Genomic DNA, 15274 nt, shown 5'->3' on the forward strand with positions numbered 1-15274 from the left:
TTGCTGCTCCAGGTGGCTTCCTCAGGGTTCCTTCTCGTTCTCCATCCAGCTTCATTCTCTTGTCCCTTCTCTTCTCTCCTTTTTCTCTGCTCAGCTCCACCCTCCTTCTGGGTGGGGCAGGGAACCTGGAACTTCCCTTCTCCTAGGGACCACCCAGTTACAAAGGAAACGGAGACACCCCGAGCTCTTCAAGACTTTTGTCCAAGGCCCCCAGACTGTGACGGGCACGAGGCTCGGTGGGTTCCTGACCTTGTTCTTGCCCCTAAGATCTGCTTCTCTTAGTGGAAACAGGGTCTAGAATCTGGTGGCTGTTGTCTTCCAAAACATTCTCTTAAGGAGAAGCTATCTAAACCCCAGAACCTTCTCATGCCTGAAAAGCTCTTGTCGTGCATCAGAGTGGGGCTAGGGGACAGGAGGATACAGAGGCATTTCCTAACTGGGGTCTCACATGCTGCGCTGCTGTAGAGAAAACAGTTCTCCTGGAGCAAGGAGGGTTGTGAGAGTGAAGACAGGAACCGCAACTCCTGGTAGGAAGCAGGGGGTGGGAAGCTGTAGGCTGGCTTGGAGAGGGCCACTGCCTGGCCTCCTCCTGGGGAGGTTACTGGAACCCTAGAGGCCTTCTGACCACCCCTGACCTGCAGGACGTATTTTCCTGATGGAAATTATGTCCGCAATCACAAGCCCTTGAACTGTGACTAACCCAAATTGTAAAAATCAGCTTAAATTCCAAAAGACCTCACAATAATTTTATGGTACTAATTAATTAATCAAATGTTTAAATGACAACATTTTGAAGATGTGAGAGTAACTGTAGTGGCTACTATCTATTGGAAATGAGTGGCCCAAACCTTGCTCCAGGCACCTGCTTCCTTTCCTCCTGATGAGAAGCTGTGGGTTGGGCAATGAGGTCAAAGGCACTCTCTATACTGCTTTTTCTTTGGGGTTTACTGACAAGACAAGGCCGGTTTTAAGTGTTCTCTGACTGGTCTAAGTCCACTGTGCTCTGGCCCCCTCTATCGGCAACTCTTCTAAGCCGAGCAGCTCTTCAATGACACCATTCGGTGGCTACAAGCCACTTAATTCTGCTGGTCTACTGTTTGGAGTTTAGTTAATTCAAAAGATCTCTACAGAGAGAAATTAAAATATTTCTTGGTTACTATCTCCTCAACGGGGTTCAATACACTGGCTCAGGTGTCCAGCGCTGGTGGGCAGTTATCACAATATTGCCTAAACATTTAAATGACTGTTAAATTCCTGTAATTCCTAGGTGGAAAGAATTTTAGACTTCCTAGAAGTCTAAAATCCATTTTTGTTAATAAAATGGATTCATAATATAATAAATAAGTTAGATTTGCATGGTGAAGATTGTGAGGTATCCATGTACATGTATATAAAGCACTCATTACAGTGCCTGGTACTGTATAAGTTCCCCCATAAATGTACCATAAATATATGTGATTACTTGTTTAAGTGAGCAGCGATCTTAAGAGTGTTAAAGCTAGAAAGATTTATGTCTGTGAATACTGGACCTTGGACCAAACCCTTCTTAATGCACAAACAAGGGGTTGTGGGAAATTTCCAACAGATCGCTGAGCTGGGCAGACACCCACCTGGTTCAGGATCTTCCTGAGAAATGACCCAGTCAGAGTGAGTTAGCTCATTCAAAGGGGGATGGAGGGTGGACAGGAAAGAGGTCACGGGTCCATTCTACAGGAAACCCTGTGTTTTCCAGGTTACACGAAAACATGCAGACTTTCCCAGTGTTGTACGCAATGGAAATAAAAACTCAAGGAAAAAATGAAACATAAAATGTGCAACTATTACGAGAAACTTGTTTGTCTATTTTGAAAGCGGCTGTAGATATCCAGTTATTGTAACTTATCTTAGACAGAAAAGAGTGACTAAGTGCCTTAGTTTAAAGTATTGATATGATAATGCTAGAAATTATAGTCTTTGCAGGCTTATTGAATCTTACAGTGAAAAGTGCTGCCGATGTTAAAATTCTACCTAACTTAGAATGTACTTGGAGCTCAAACTCCAGGCCTTGTGAGCCTGGTGCATCAGGCTTTCAAGATGGTCCTACTGACTTTTCTCTACAAAAGCCCCAGGCATTCATCTTTAAGAAAGAACCCTCTCGGCTTCCTGGGCAGCGTTGGCTGCAAGCCAGTCCTTGGCTCAAGCCCTCCCTTTTGCCTGTTCACACAGCGGACTGTGCTCTGGGCAGGAAGTCGGGCAGTTGGTAGCACTGGCTTTTTACCATCTTGCTCCTGTCCTCCCTGTGTCCTTCAGTGGAATCACAGTAAATCCCTTCATGCATGAATTACACTAAACAAGTCATGAGAAGTCAGCCTTCTGCGTCTTGTTTCTGGTGCATATTCTCAGGTTTCCAGCTGGTACTGAACCACATTCGTAGTCCCTTGAATGGGATCACCAGAAATGCACTTGGCTGCCTGGCCAGTGGAAGGGGTAAGGTTCACTGGTTGGTTAGGGCAGCAGCCTCACCCCTGTTGGGAAGAGGTGACCAAATCACTGTCGTTGCAGGCTATGCCCGCCAGAGGGCGGTGCATGCAGCTCTTTGGCGACTCAGGTTGGAAAGGTGATGTGTCTTGAGAAGGAAAGTCAGACTGGACCAAATTACCGTGAGTTGCCACCCTCCCCCGACCTTGGCAACACCCTCTGAGAAAGAGTTGGGCTGGACTGCCTTGCCCGCCAGTCCCTGCCCTCCCCATCCTCAGCCCTTGCTGATCCTGATGGGGCTGGGACCTCCTTGGTCTTTCTCTCTCCCTTGGCTACTTTTTTCTGCTTCAGCAGTCTGACCTCTGTCCCAGTTATTCCCACATTTTTCCTTTAAGGGAAATTTCTCTTCCCCTTATCTGCAGCCCTATGGTCCCTTAGCCTGAAGTCAAATAAGCCCAGCACGTTGGAGAATGAAAGGTGTTGTGTCTCCTGGCCTTCTGCAACACAAGTGTGTGTCCATGTGTTAGCATTGGACATTACTTGTCAAGGTGACTCTCCCTAACCAAAAGCACTGAAGATTATCATAAACCTAAATGCCAAGTTCTTTGTGCTAAAAGCAAAGATAATCTGTCCCATTAATGAATACCTCACTGTGCTGAATGTTTTAAAAGTGCCATTTCATTCACCCATAGAAGTCCTATGCAACTAATGATTGTGTCTGCAATTTCCAGATGAAGAACTTGAGGTTCAGAAATGTGAATGATTTGCAGAGATCACAAAGCTTTTGCCCGTCAGCGCTGGAGCAGAAGAAACCAGCTTCCTCATTTCCCTGCACCACCTCTGAGCAAAGTGGTAGTGTTAGAGTAACCCCACTGTGAGATGAGCTGCCTGATTGTGGGTCTTCACTGGTGCATTTAAAGTGACTTATAGTAATATTCAACTGCAGGCACACACAAAAGGTTAATAAAGGGTTTATTTACAAAAGTAGAGGAAATGAATATTTCGGGGAGAAAGAGAGAGTGATAAATTGGTAATGCGTCCTATCAGTTCCACCAACCTGGAGTCCCAACAGCATGTTGGGAGCCAGCCAAAGCCAAAGCCAAAGCCAGGAGAAGCAGGAGCAAGCAAGTTAAGAGCCAAAAGAGTCCCAAGACCCAAACCTGGCTGCTTAGCTCCACTCTCAGGTCCCAGCAATCTGCCCTTTGGTGATGATCGGATTGTAGTTTCCTGTGTCTTGATGGCTTTGGTCTGGAGTGGGGATGGAACTTGTAGAGTTCCTTCAGGGCATTCTTTGCCCCTACAAGTAGCTCTTTCCAAGTTCAGAACTCGGGACCAGTGGGCCTCTGTACACAGGCCAGAAAGGGCAAGTGATGAGGTGGAGGAGGGCTCTGATGAGCTCTTTCCTGGCTGCAAGCTCCAGGAACATCTTGAATTCTCCCACGGCCTCCTGCACCCCTGCAGTTGAGCTGGAACAGGGTGGCGGCCCAAGAACTCAACTGGTCAGGAACCTTAGCTCTGAGTTTCCTAGGACCCCAGGCAGACAGCGAACAAGATTGGTTTGTACCACAATATGAGAACATTCATTAAACCTGGGGATGTTTACTAATTGCCACTCTCTCCATTCACAGTGCCCAAGCTCATGGACACAAAGAAGCGAAATACCATTGATCTCTGTGGTTGACAAGCTCACAGCCAAATAGTCCCATAGAAATTTGTGGGGCACAGATGCAAGCCACATAGGTAATTCTCAATTTTCTTGTAGCTACATGGAAAGAAAGCAAAAGAAACAGGTGAACTTAGTCGCATACTTTATTAAATTCAATGTACCTAAAATGTTATTGTTTCATATGTGTAATCAGTATAAAATTAAGAAATGAGATAGTTTTTACTTTTTTATACTTCCAATGCTGTGTATTTTGCACTTTTCCACTCAGAAACAACCATATCTAAGTGTCCCATAGTCCTTCCACCTAGGCCACCTCGATGCTCTTCTAATTAACTAAATAACTTTTTCCTATCTTGATCTTTCAGAAGAAAGGATTGTGGGACATGCTGTTGGAGCCAGGGACATTGATGTGGTTTCCAAAGTGGTCAGATGACCAAGATCCATGAATGCATGTAGTCCCCGCAACTTTCCTTTTCATTTATTTTAATTTCCTGATATGTAAATACATTTTATTATAATTAAACTCGAACAATAAAATAAATTGCCCTTAACCTCCCACAATACTGCTCCATTTTCAGAAGGAACTTAGTTGTCTGGTAGATGGCTATAGACCTTTCTACATGTTTGTAGGCATCCATTTTATTGGATTGTCCATAAGTACTTCACATTATTAAAAAATCCACAACTTGAATTTTTCTCACAGTGATATTTTTGGATGTTCTTTTCACATATGTACACAGATTCACTTCATTCTCTGTAATTACTGCATAATATCCCACAACTATATTTCTACTCAAGGGCTTTTCAGTTGTTTTTAGTTTAATTTTTTCACTATTACTAATCATGCCATAATAAGCATTCTTGCACTCACCTGTGGGTGCATTTGTGCAAGAATTTTTCTGGGGTAGATCAGAAGGTGTATATTTGCTAGCCCAATGGGAACCCAACGGCTCTTCAGTGATAGTGGGTGCTGTCAAGCTGCCTTCCAAAAAGAAACCTGATTTAGGACCCTCCCTGGTGGTACAGGGGTTAAAGCACAGCACTATGAACTACCACAGCCAGTGCGGCATGAGTTCGATCCCCAGCCAGGGAGCTAACCCACATGGTGTGGGTCAGGCAGGCCTCTCCTCTCTCTCCTGCTGTTCCCCCTCAGCAGTGTATTTCATCAGTCGGCCTGTTCTGCTCCCCACTCTGTCTCTAGTGAATCATCTCACCCCTTACTCTGGCCTGTACCCCAGTTCTGTATGCATAAATAAATAAATATGAAAGAAAGAAAGAAATGCCCAAGTGGAGACCACCTGTTCATGAATCTAGTTTCTCCTTCAGGACTAGCACAGACCCCTGGCTCTTTGATTGAACATTAGTAAAGTTGTTAGTTATTAAGCCTTATAGGAAAAGGCAGAATTCTTGCAGCATGGCAATCAGCCAGTTGCTGAGACCAGCCAGACCCCACAAGGGAAACAGGCCTTGGCCTGGCCAGGGGAGCAAACGGGCCCCATCTTCCCACTCTGCTGAGCTGCACGCATGCTAATGAGCAGGGTGGCAGGCACATGGCCCTTGCTCACACTTAGTTCAATTCTTCTTTCGTGCCATGCTCCTCAACTGGATCCAATATAGTAGATGTTTTCTGTGTGATTTCTCTGTACTATCCTTCAAGTGACTCAACCATTCTCCAAATATTTGAGCTATCTTCATTCTCCAGGCCAAAGGTCACAAGACAGACCCAAGGCACTCACAGGGCCTCAGCATGGCCCCTGTGTGTGGCCACAAAGCTCTCTGTGTTCTCACAGGCCCTCTCGTCACAGTTCCCGTGACATTTCAGTTGTACCCTGAACTAAACAAGATAAAACCTGCATGAAGTGTGGACATACAGGGAGAGCAGGACCAGGCTACAACCCTCTCACAGGCCCTACTCTGAATCAGAATTCAGTATATCTTGCCTGCTGTTTTTATAGCGTTACTTTGAGTAAAATACTCTCTTCTTACATAGCGGTCTTAAATAAAACAAAAGGTATCGTGATAAGGATGATTTCCTTTACAGACTTCCTCCAAGAACCGGAGGACAATATCCAGGCAGGCAGCCTCCTGGCCACTGGGGAAGGAGAACAGATGAGCTGATGAGGAGACAGAGACTTTGCCACGGCCTCAGCCTCAGCTTTGAATCTCTAGAACTTTTACGAATATTCCAGGTAAGATATAGCACTTGCAAGCAAATTCATCTGAACCATGCTGCCAGGAACTGACTTTAAAATCAGAAGCCATGCATTGATTTGTTTGCTTCTTGAAGTTTTGTTCACATGAGACCTGAGCCAGGCGGTGTCCTAGGCTCTGGGTATAATGAACAGAACAGGCCTGGTGTGAGCTTTTAATGAGCTTGTGATCCAGTGACTGCAGCACAGTGAAATGACTGTTATGGTTAAGGGAGCAAGTGAGAGGGGCACAACCTGGCGAGACTGAAGAGCTAGTGAAAGAAGACTGCTACTGGAAAGGGAAGTCAGGATTGCTGGGCCACGGTCTCAAAGGAACAGAACTAAACCTGAGCTAGAACACACAGGGGGATTTGACCTTGGCCAGAAGGTAATGTCTTTTTTGAGAGGGAGATTGGGGTGAGGAGGGAAGGATGGCCAAAGACATACATGGGATAGGTGAGGCACAGTTCTTGCATCAGTTTGGGGTTCATAGGTTTAGGAGGGAGGTTGACGACTGAGTGAGAATGAGATTCTGGGATCCCACATTTGACAAAGATTATAGTAGGCACTGTGCAGAAATGAGAAGCATATCTGAATGAGGAAATATTCTGACCACAGTATCAAAGGTTGTGTGCTTTTGCATGGTGGCCACATTCTCAATGAGATGTAGAGAAATCAAGTAGATGAACTCACCAGGATGGAGATTTTATAGCCACTGAATTAACCTACCATTGAGCTAGTTGAGGAGGGAAGTGAAGAGCAAAGGGGGATGACACATAGAGAAAAAATATCTATTTCTGGGTTGTCGCCTCAGCGAGGGTTGCCAGCAAACACCCGCCACTGGCGTCACAAAGTGGCACATCATTCTCAATTTCCCCTGAACTGCAATCTGTCCTCAAGTCACATTGGGTCCACGACCTATCGAATGCTTTAGTTTGTTGACTTACCATCCTCCCTGGTTCAAGTGCTTGGTTCCCACAGGATGCCGGTAATGCTATGGTTACAGGCAGAACTTACTATCAGAGTTATTCCCCTGCTAAGGTTAAAAGCTCAAATGGCTTCCAGGACCAGATAACACATGACTCAAGCTGCCATGGACTGTGGGTCCGAGGACTGCAAAGCCCTTTTCCATTGAACAGGAAAGGGATACACGGTCACTAGAGGCTGTCTCAATTTGCTAGCTCTTTCTATATTTTAAAGAAAGGCCTAAATGGTTTTATAGAAAAAAAAAACACTTTTTAAATGCAGGTAAACTGTCCACATTTAAAATAGGGGTGTTTAAGGGTGAGGTGTCATGAAGTCTGCAACTTTGAAATGCATCAGAAGACCCATCTGCCGCAGATAGATGGAGGGGTGGAGAGAGATGTGTTAGAGGAAACAGCGAAAGTGTTCGTGCTCCGACCCAGGTGATGCCTGAGAAAATGTGAGAAGAAATTGTTAACTGACAAAGAATTATAAGCATACAGCCACGACTCTGTAACTTCTGTTAGAAGTGAGTCAGAGATGGTGAGTTAATAATACATATTTATTTACTTGTTTATTAATTTGTTGATTTTGTGGGGTTTTTGTGTTGTGTGTGTTAATAATAAAAAAGCATAGAATAGGTCCTAGAATATTTAGTAACTATTAGCTATTAACTGAAAAGGAGGAACTAGACATAAATTGGAAGAGCAGCTACACGAACTTCATTGAGGGGCTTTCCTCCTATTTTCAAAGACTGCAAGAACTAGGGTTCCACGCTGTTCTGAGAACTTATACGTGCTATTTCCATCTGGCGCATCACGCTTCTCTCTCTCTTTTTTAATAATATAACAGTTTATTTTTACATCATTTTTCACTTTTTTTTTTTATCTCAGATATAATCCCCGTGGGTTTCCCATCACCGAGTCACCCGTGTGCCATCACTATAGTTCCGTGCACTTCCCTCCCCTTCTCTCCCACACGCTTCTCATTTCTAAGCAAATGAAATTGGATTCTAAACTCCCCAGAGTTTCGGAAAGTCGCTTCTGCTGGCACCTATTTGAGCGCCTTTCCGCTTCCTAATATAAAAAACTACATTTCCCAGGAGCGCCCTTAAGTGTCGACGTCGCGCGTCTCTTCGCCGTCGCTCCGCGCCCTTTATACCCACTTCCGCCCACGAGCTACTTCCTTTCCTTTCGGCAGCGCGCGACGGCAAGATGGCGGTGCAGATTTCCAAGAAGAGGAAGGTGAGACCGTGGGGCTTGATCTGGGGCACTGCGGCTCCTATCGTTCCGGTGGCTTCGCAACGTGCCCTAGGGAGGCCCTCAGTTCCGTGCGCCGCCACCGGGGATGACTTGCACTTAGTAGTATTCCCGCGGGCAGGGGATGGCGGTGGATTGAGTGTGGGCCCGAACTGAGCCGACGTAATGTGGCTGGAGGAGGGAGGACAGCGCCGAGATGAGCCCTGGGCGCCCATGCTTCCCGGGGCAGGCGCTTGTGAGCATTTCGTGGCCGACAAATAAAACGCATAAGCTTGTGTTACTTTGACAGCCTGAGCCATTCCGCAGTTCCTACCGCGGCTTTGGCAGCTCCGAGGACATTCATAGGAAAAGCTGTTGACGTTTCTGCTCCATTTGCCCTCATCTGGTAAAAGGCTTGGGTTTTACATAGGGCCCTGGGAAGAAGGATCCTGGAATTTAACTTTAAACCTTTCTATGGGCAGACTGTAAAATCAACTGGTTTTAGAAATAGGCCATTTGCCATTTTTCATGTACATGAATCGATGTTAAAATTAAATCCACACACGTCGTTTTGTTAAGGTAAAACAAGTACCTTAAGCAAAGCAAGCTAATAGGACGAGACTCCTTAACTTAGTGCTGTGTTCCCAACTCCAGGTGTAGGGTGCCTGTTGGGCTGAATGAATGAGTTACAAATGTGCCACTGATGTCATCTTTTGGAGTTCCGGGTCCGTGGGTTCTCTCTGGGAAAGGTTTCACCAGAACTCCCCTTTCAGCAGCATGCGTTGAGATTCTCCTCGATACAGAGACTTAGTTATATTTAAAGAGAAAGTTTATTAGAAAGAGACAGGAGAGGAAAAGACACTTGCATAGATAGGTACAAGCAGGCAGGAAGAGCTGCCCGGAAAGGGACAGGTTTGCTGAGAGAGAGACCTGCATGGTTGCAGGCAGACGGCCTTAGGAGAGCGGCCTCCACTGAGGGAGATCAGTGCATTGAAGTCCTGGCTTGGCACGGGCAGGCAGGAGGCTGCTGCCCCAGGCTGGTGGAGAGACTGCCCTGATATAGACAGCTTTTTTGGTAGGGGCTCACTTCTTGTGAGCCTAGGTTTGTTGACTTATAATAGAATCAGAGAGGATGGGAGATTCCCTTGTGAGCTTTATCTCCTTGTTCTTAATCTTTTACATTTTGGGTCTGAGCTTCAGACACAGCCCCCAACAGGCTGTTACCTGCTGGGACCTCCTGCAGACTTCCCAAAACATCCAGGCATCCTGGCTTTAGTGCTTGAGGATCTTGATTTTATGGCTGTGTCTAGCCCCTTCTACTTATCCCCTTTGTGTGGCTCAGTCTTGGGGTGTCTCCCCTGCATTCCTTCCTCCATCACCACCTTCCAGCAGTTTTTTGTCTAGCATGTGTATAGAGGTACTAAGGTCTTAAAAACCCTTCAGTGAAGAGAAGATGACGAGTCTGACTGGAGGTGTTAACCTTTGTTCAGGTGGCCCCTGCTCTGTGCTGCGTTCTGTGGCACAGTTTTAAGGGTCCCTGGATCAAAGAACTTCCAAACGATGACTTAGAGGCATTTGTCTGAGAAGGGTTATTCCATGCCTTTTGAAACCAGAGTAATAGGTTGAGTTCAGGTGTGTCGTTTCTTGGGGTGTTGGGTTTTGATGAGGGTTGCTTGCGCTAAAAACATAGGCAGGGAAATGTAAGCCTGCACCATGTTCTGATTTTGAATTTTATTTTTTGCTAGTTTGTCGCTGATGGCATCTTCAAAGCTGAACTGAACGAGTTTCTCACTCGGGAGCTGGCTGAAGATGGCTACTCTGGAGTTGAAGTCCGGGTTACACCAACGAGGACAGAAATTATCATCTTAGCCACCAGGTAAAAAACTTTTAATTTCCTGGCTACCACCTATAATTGTTGTTTATACTAAGATGTTGCATATGCTTTTCTGGGAACTTAAGGCGACCGTGTATCTGGCTTTATAGGAAATGCGGTTTGTTTTCCCTTTAAATCTAAATCTATCTTGTAGCAGTCAAAATTTTTACTTGTGTCAGAATGAAATTTTACTGCCGTGTATGTGCAAGATTTAAAGTTAACCCCTGAAACTTCTGCCATGAATTGTCACTTCTTATTTTCTCCAGGACACAGAATGTTCTCGGTGAGAAAGGCCGGCGGATCCGGGAATTGACTGCTGTGGTTCAGAAGAGGTTTGGCTTCCCAGAGGGGAGTGTAGAGGTGAGCAATTTGTCTTGGGGTACAGATTATTGTGGACTTGGCAATGGTTCTTGGTGATACTTTTAAAAATCCTTACCATCACCCTGAAGACTTTGTTTATTCATCTTGGGTGAAACAGTGATGCGCGATGATTGTCTGGCTCCATCACTGGTGTGGTTGTAGGAAGAACTGAGAGTGGGAGGAATGTGCTAGATATGGGAGGAAAAGTGCCTTGGATACTTGAGGGGTATAAGTGGTAGCTGCTTTTTTATGCTGCTTTTTAATTGAAAATAAAGGTGAGACATTTAAAGATGTGCCTTGTTTTCCTTCTCAAAGCTTTATGCTGAAAAGGTGGCTACAAGAGGTCTGTGTGCCATTGCCCAGGCAGAATCGCTGCGTTACAAACTCTTAGGAGGCCTTGCTGTGAGGAGGTAAGTGTCCTGACACTTCCTGGTTGTATCTTTTTGTGAATCAGCATGTGATGTGTCTGCCATTGCTAATGTTGATTCAACAAATGCACTCTATGTGGTCACCTGTAGTCTCTGGTTTCGGCGTTAAGACACTGACCTGGCAGTAGCAAGACAGACTGGTAAAGAAGCATGTTTTTAAAATCAGTCCTATCATGAACTGTTTTAGTGCTTTGGGGAAGAACAAAAATAGAACTTCAGGAAAGGGAGGTAAGATTCTAGTTGAAATCATTCAGCTCCATTGTGTGTTAACTCTATTGGAACTAAAGAGAGAAGTCCCAGCCAGAAATCGGGTTATTTATCTCTTTAAGTTGTATGTAGGTAGTAATGTGAGGAGTGATCGGGGCTAGAAAGGAGTGGCCATGGCCCTGGAGTGGGGCCTCCGATGAGATCTTACAGCGGGCAGTTCTTGCTTCAGTTTTAAGCCTTGTTTGGGTGTTTAGAATTTAGTGGAGACATAATGCCAAACCCTGCAAGGTTTTTCAGCAGAGAAAGGACAGTGAGCACTGTGCTGTAAGTGGGTTGATGTGAGGGTGATGCCCACTGTGCTTGAAGGATAGCTCTACCACAGTCAGAGGTTTCAAAAGTTTGATCCCTGGGCCATCTTCATGGATTAGCTTTAGAACTTTTTAGAAAAAAAATTCTGAATCTTCACCCAGACCCACTGAATCAGAAAGTGGCTGTAGCCTAGTCATCTGTCTTAATTCCCCCCGGTAATTTTTTGCATACTAGTAAGTGAGACTTGGAGTTTCTGACACTTAATTAACTTACTGAAATTCTGAGGCATGGGTCTCTGTCTCTAAATGTGATCTCTTTCTTGTCCGGATTAGATGAGATAACATGAGTGGGTGTGGTATGTATGGTAGCAGATCTTACTCCGTAACTTTGCTTGTTGGAAGTGGTAGCTGGCCCACCAATTATCTTGTGGGGTGTGAACAAGTGAAAGTTGAATATTTTAGTGAACATAAAGGGAGACTCTGGCTTTCTACTGGCTGCTTGATTTAGAAATCCTGAGGCAGATTTTATGTAGGCAGTTCTGTTGGCTGAGGTAGGACTAGAGGGTCTTGCTTGAGAGAGGGTGGGGTTGTCAGCTTGATAACTGTGTGTTTACTGGTGTGGGTCTTGATTTGCTTGCACACCAGAACCACCTGGAGAGTATTTTAAACATGTTGGCTCCAAGAGAGAGGTAAGAGGCAGAATAGGCCCGAACTTGACCACTCTCCTGTCCTTGGCTGCAAATGTTCTGATAGTGCCGTAGGGCCCAGGCTTTAGGGATTTTGTTCTTGTTGTCTTTTAACCTTTGGGGAATGGCTATAAAGAACACAAGGTTAGGAAGCACTTGGTTAGACAGAACTCCTAAGACTTGGCCTAAAATTAGATATAGTAGGTATGGACAAGAACTTCTTTATCTTGGGCCAGGTTCTGATCATGTTTGTAGTTAAAGGAACTTTGGAAGTTGTGTGAATTAGTACATTAGTTTTGTCCCTTTTCCCTTTAATCCTGGCTTTGGTGATCATGCAAATGCTGTCTCTTCTCTCCCAAAGGGCCTGCTATGGTGTGCTGCGGTTCATCATGGAGAGTGGGGCCAAGGGCTGCGAGGTTGTGGTGTCTGGAAAACTCCGAGGACAGAGGGCCAAATCCATGAAGTTTGTGGATGGTCTGATGATCCACAGTGGGGACCCTGTTAACTACTACGTGGACACAGCTGTGCGCCATGTGCTGCTGAGACAGGGTGAGCCGCCCGGCGTGCTTGGGGCCAGGGGTCTGACAGACAGGTGTGCCTTCCCTTGCATGCCTCAGTGTGGGGGGCATTGTCTCGGCTGCTTGTTCTCCTTGGGTGTAGCAATTAGCTGCAGGTCAGGGCTGAGCTGTCCTTGTCTCAGCCACCTGTGTACCCTTCGGTGATGATACGATGACGAGTCAGAAAGGTCACATCCTGCACTTGGGTCTTGCCAGTGCCACGTTCTGTGGTGCTGTGCAGGATTCCTTTTGCAAAAGTGTCCGGTTTACTGATTGATTAGAGGCATTTGTCTGAGAAGGGGCCAGAACTGAGGGTGTTTGAGTAATGTACTGCCCTGTCCGGTTGTATAGTGGGGGCCAGTGAAACCATGGCTGCATCTCCTAACTGTGGCATCTTCTAGGTGTGCTGGGCATCAAAGTGAAGATCATGCTACCTTGGGACCCAAGTGGTAAAATTGGCCCTAAGAAGCCCCTCCCTGACCACGTGAGCATCGTGGAGCCTAAAGATGAGATACTGCCTACCACTCCCATCTCGGAACAGAAGGGCGGGAAGCCGGAGCCACCAGCCATGCCCCAGCCAGTGCCTACAGCATAACGGGTGTGTATGGGGCTTCTTGGGGTAAACACTGGGTGAATAAAACCTGGATTATATTTGCTTTACATGGGAGAACACAGGAGCCCATTTAGCCGGAATTACAATTTCCTTTAGTCTCAAATTCCTACATTTACTATTGTGTTTGAAAGAGGAAGTTTCCTTTATTGTCCTCCCATATCTGCTCAGAATGTCAGTCCTTGAGCCTCCCTAAAAACAGTAACACCAGGTGTCTCCTGTACCCGCTTCTGTGTATTTATTGATCTTGGTAACAGACCTTAAATGGGGGCCTCCCTGGTGGTGCAGGGGTTAAAGTCTCAGCACTCTCAGCCTATCACCAGCCACTGAGGCATGACTTCGCCCCACCAGGGAGCTGACCCACATGGCACAGAAGACACTCCCTTCTCGCCTGCTGCTCCCCCAGCAGTGTATTTCAGTAGATCTGCCTGTTCTGATCCCCATTCTGTCTCCGGTGACTCCTCTCACCCCCCCCCACTTACATCTGATCTGGACCCCAGTTCTTACATGAATAAATAAAAATTATTTAAAGAAAAAAAAAAAACCTTAATGGCAGTGTAGACCTGTTTTGGGTAATGAAAAGAACCCAGTAGTAAAGCTAAGTTCTCGATTCTTATTGTTGTGCTTTGGTTTCAGGGGCACGCTGCATACTGGATCTGGAGTCTGGATGTTGCTCTGTAAGGACCTTTAATAAATGTGTAAAAAAAAGACACATGGCCTGACTGGATCATGATTGCATATGCATGTCCAGACTGGGTAATGTGCCCCTTGGCAGCATTCCTAGCTTGATACCTAGAGCTACCAGGCCCAGTGTTGCCCTGGGCCCCCGTGCTTTCCTGCAGTCCGCGTGGCTCCACCTGTACTGGGAGGTAAGGGCCAGAACAGGGGAACCCATGCAATGGAAAGGAAAACCGAGGGACAGGTGCAGCCTGACAGCTAGTCGGGCAGCATTTTCAGACCCTGTGCTTCAGGCTTTAGGTCTACAGAATATATTTAACATGGTTTTCCTGATGCATGAGGAAATGAATATTGCACACAGAAAATGATGACTACTACAGTTTGAGTCATACCATGCACCAGGTATTAATGCTCTGTGAGGGGCCTTGCCGCCTTTGTGACACTCTCATGGCTGGGGAGTCAAGTCAGGTGGCCTTGTTATCCTGGTGTGATAAGACCGGACTGGTGAGATGGTCTGGCTCCACAGACCAGTGGGGCCTCTATCGTCATTTGTCTTCTCAGTGAGACTAAGCTACCAAAGACAGACACGACATGTTTCTACTAGGTGAGTGACAAGGCACAATAGTCACATTTGCCAGTTTGTTATTATGGGAACATACTGAGATTCTGACGTTTATATTAAACTGTCTGCACAGTGACATCTCACATTTCTTGAGTGAAGATACCCAGGAATTCTAGAACCATTGGCTGTTTAATGACCACTTCGTGTATTTTAGGGAGTGGGTTCAGGTGTTGGGTGTGGTGTGCCATGGCTAGAGCCTAGAGCCTGACTGCAAGTGGCTCTTCATTCCCCACTTTCCAGACCAGTCCCTTTCTAAGCCAGAAGGGGACAGTTCAGACCTTCTGGGAAGGTTTGAAACGAGGGGGCTTTGAACAGACTGGCTAGTGTTGTGTCTCAGTAATGAATGTGTGTGTGAAGTGAGATTCGAGTGCCTTTGTTTGGTTCTGTTCACCCCCAGAAAGACAGATGTTGTGTTGGGGTGCCATGGTAACT

At 46.0% G+C, this 15274-nt stretch overlaps 1 protein-coding gene across 1 annotated transcript; it reads left to right on the top strand.

Moving 5' to 3' along the window:
* The first annotated feature begins 8455 nt into the window (after window positions 1-8455).
* RPS3 (ribosomal protein S3) lies at window positions 8456-14254 on the top strand. The gene is made up of 7 exons (XM_004683210.2): window positions 8456-8519; window positions 10259-10389; window positions 10653-10746; window positions 11062-11156; window positions 12737-12924; window positions 13334-13530; window positions 14179-14254. Exons 1-6 carry the CDS (start codon window positions 8490-8492, stop codon window positions 13525-13527), a joined length of 732 nt encoding a protein of 243 aa, XP_004683267.1. The 5' UTR covers window positions 8456-8489; the 3' UTR covers window positions 13528-13530; window positions 14179-14254.
* Window positions 14255-15274: the final 1020 nt, after the last annotated feature.

Source organism: Condylura cristata, unplaced genomic scaffold, assembly GCF_000260355.1.
Source record: "Condylura cristata isolate star-nosed mole 26May11 unplaced genomic scaffold, ConCri1.0 scaffold00015, whole genome shotgun sequence".
In the NCBI taxonomy this organism is placed as follows: Eukaryota; Metazoa; Chordata; class Mammalia; order Eulipotyphla; family Talpidae; genus Condylura; species Condylura cristata.

What these genes read in the sequence shown, in the direction of transcription:
- RPS3 (XM_004683210.2), top strand. Translation starts at nt 8,490, where the DNA reads ATGGCGGTGCAGATTTCCAAGAAGAGGAAG. An exon ending in ATTATCATCTTAGCCACCAG is followed by an intron (nt 10,390 to 10,652) that starts GTAAAAAACTTT and finishes TATTTTCTCCAG; the next exon opens with GACACAGAATGTTCTCGGTG. An exon ending in CCATGTGCTGCTGAGACAGG is followed by an intron (nt 12,925 to 13,333) that starts GTGAGCCGCCCG and finishes GGCATCTTCTAG; the next exon opens with GTGTGCTGGGCATCAAAGTG.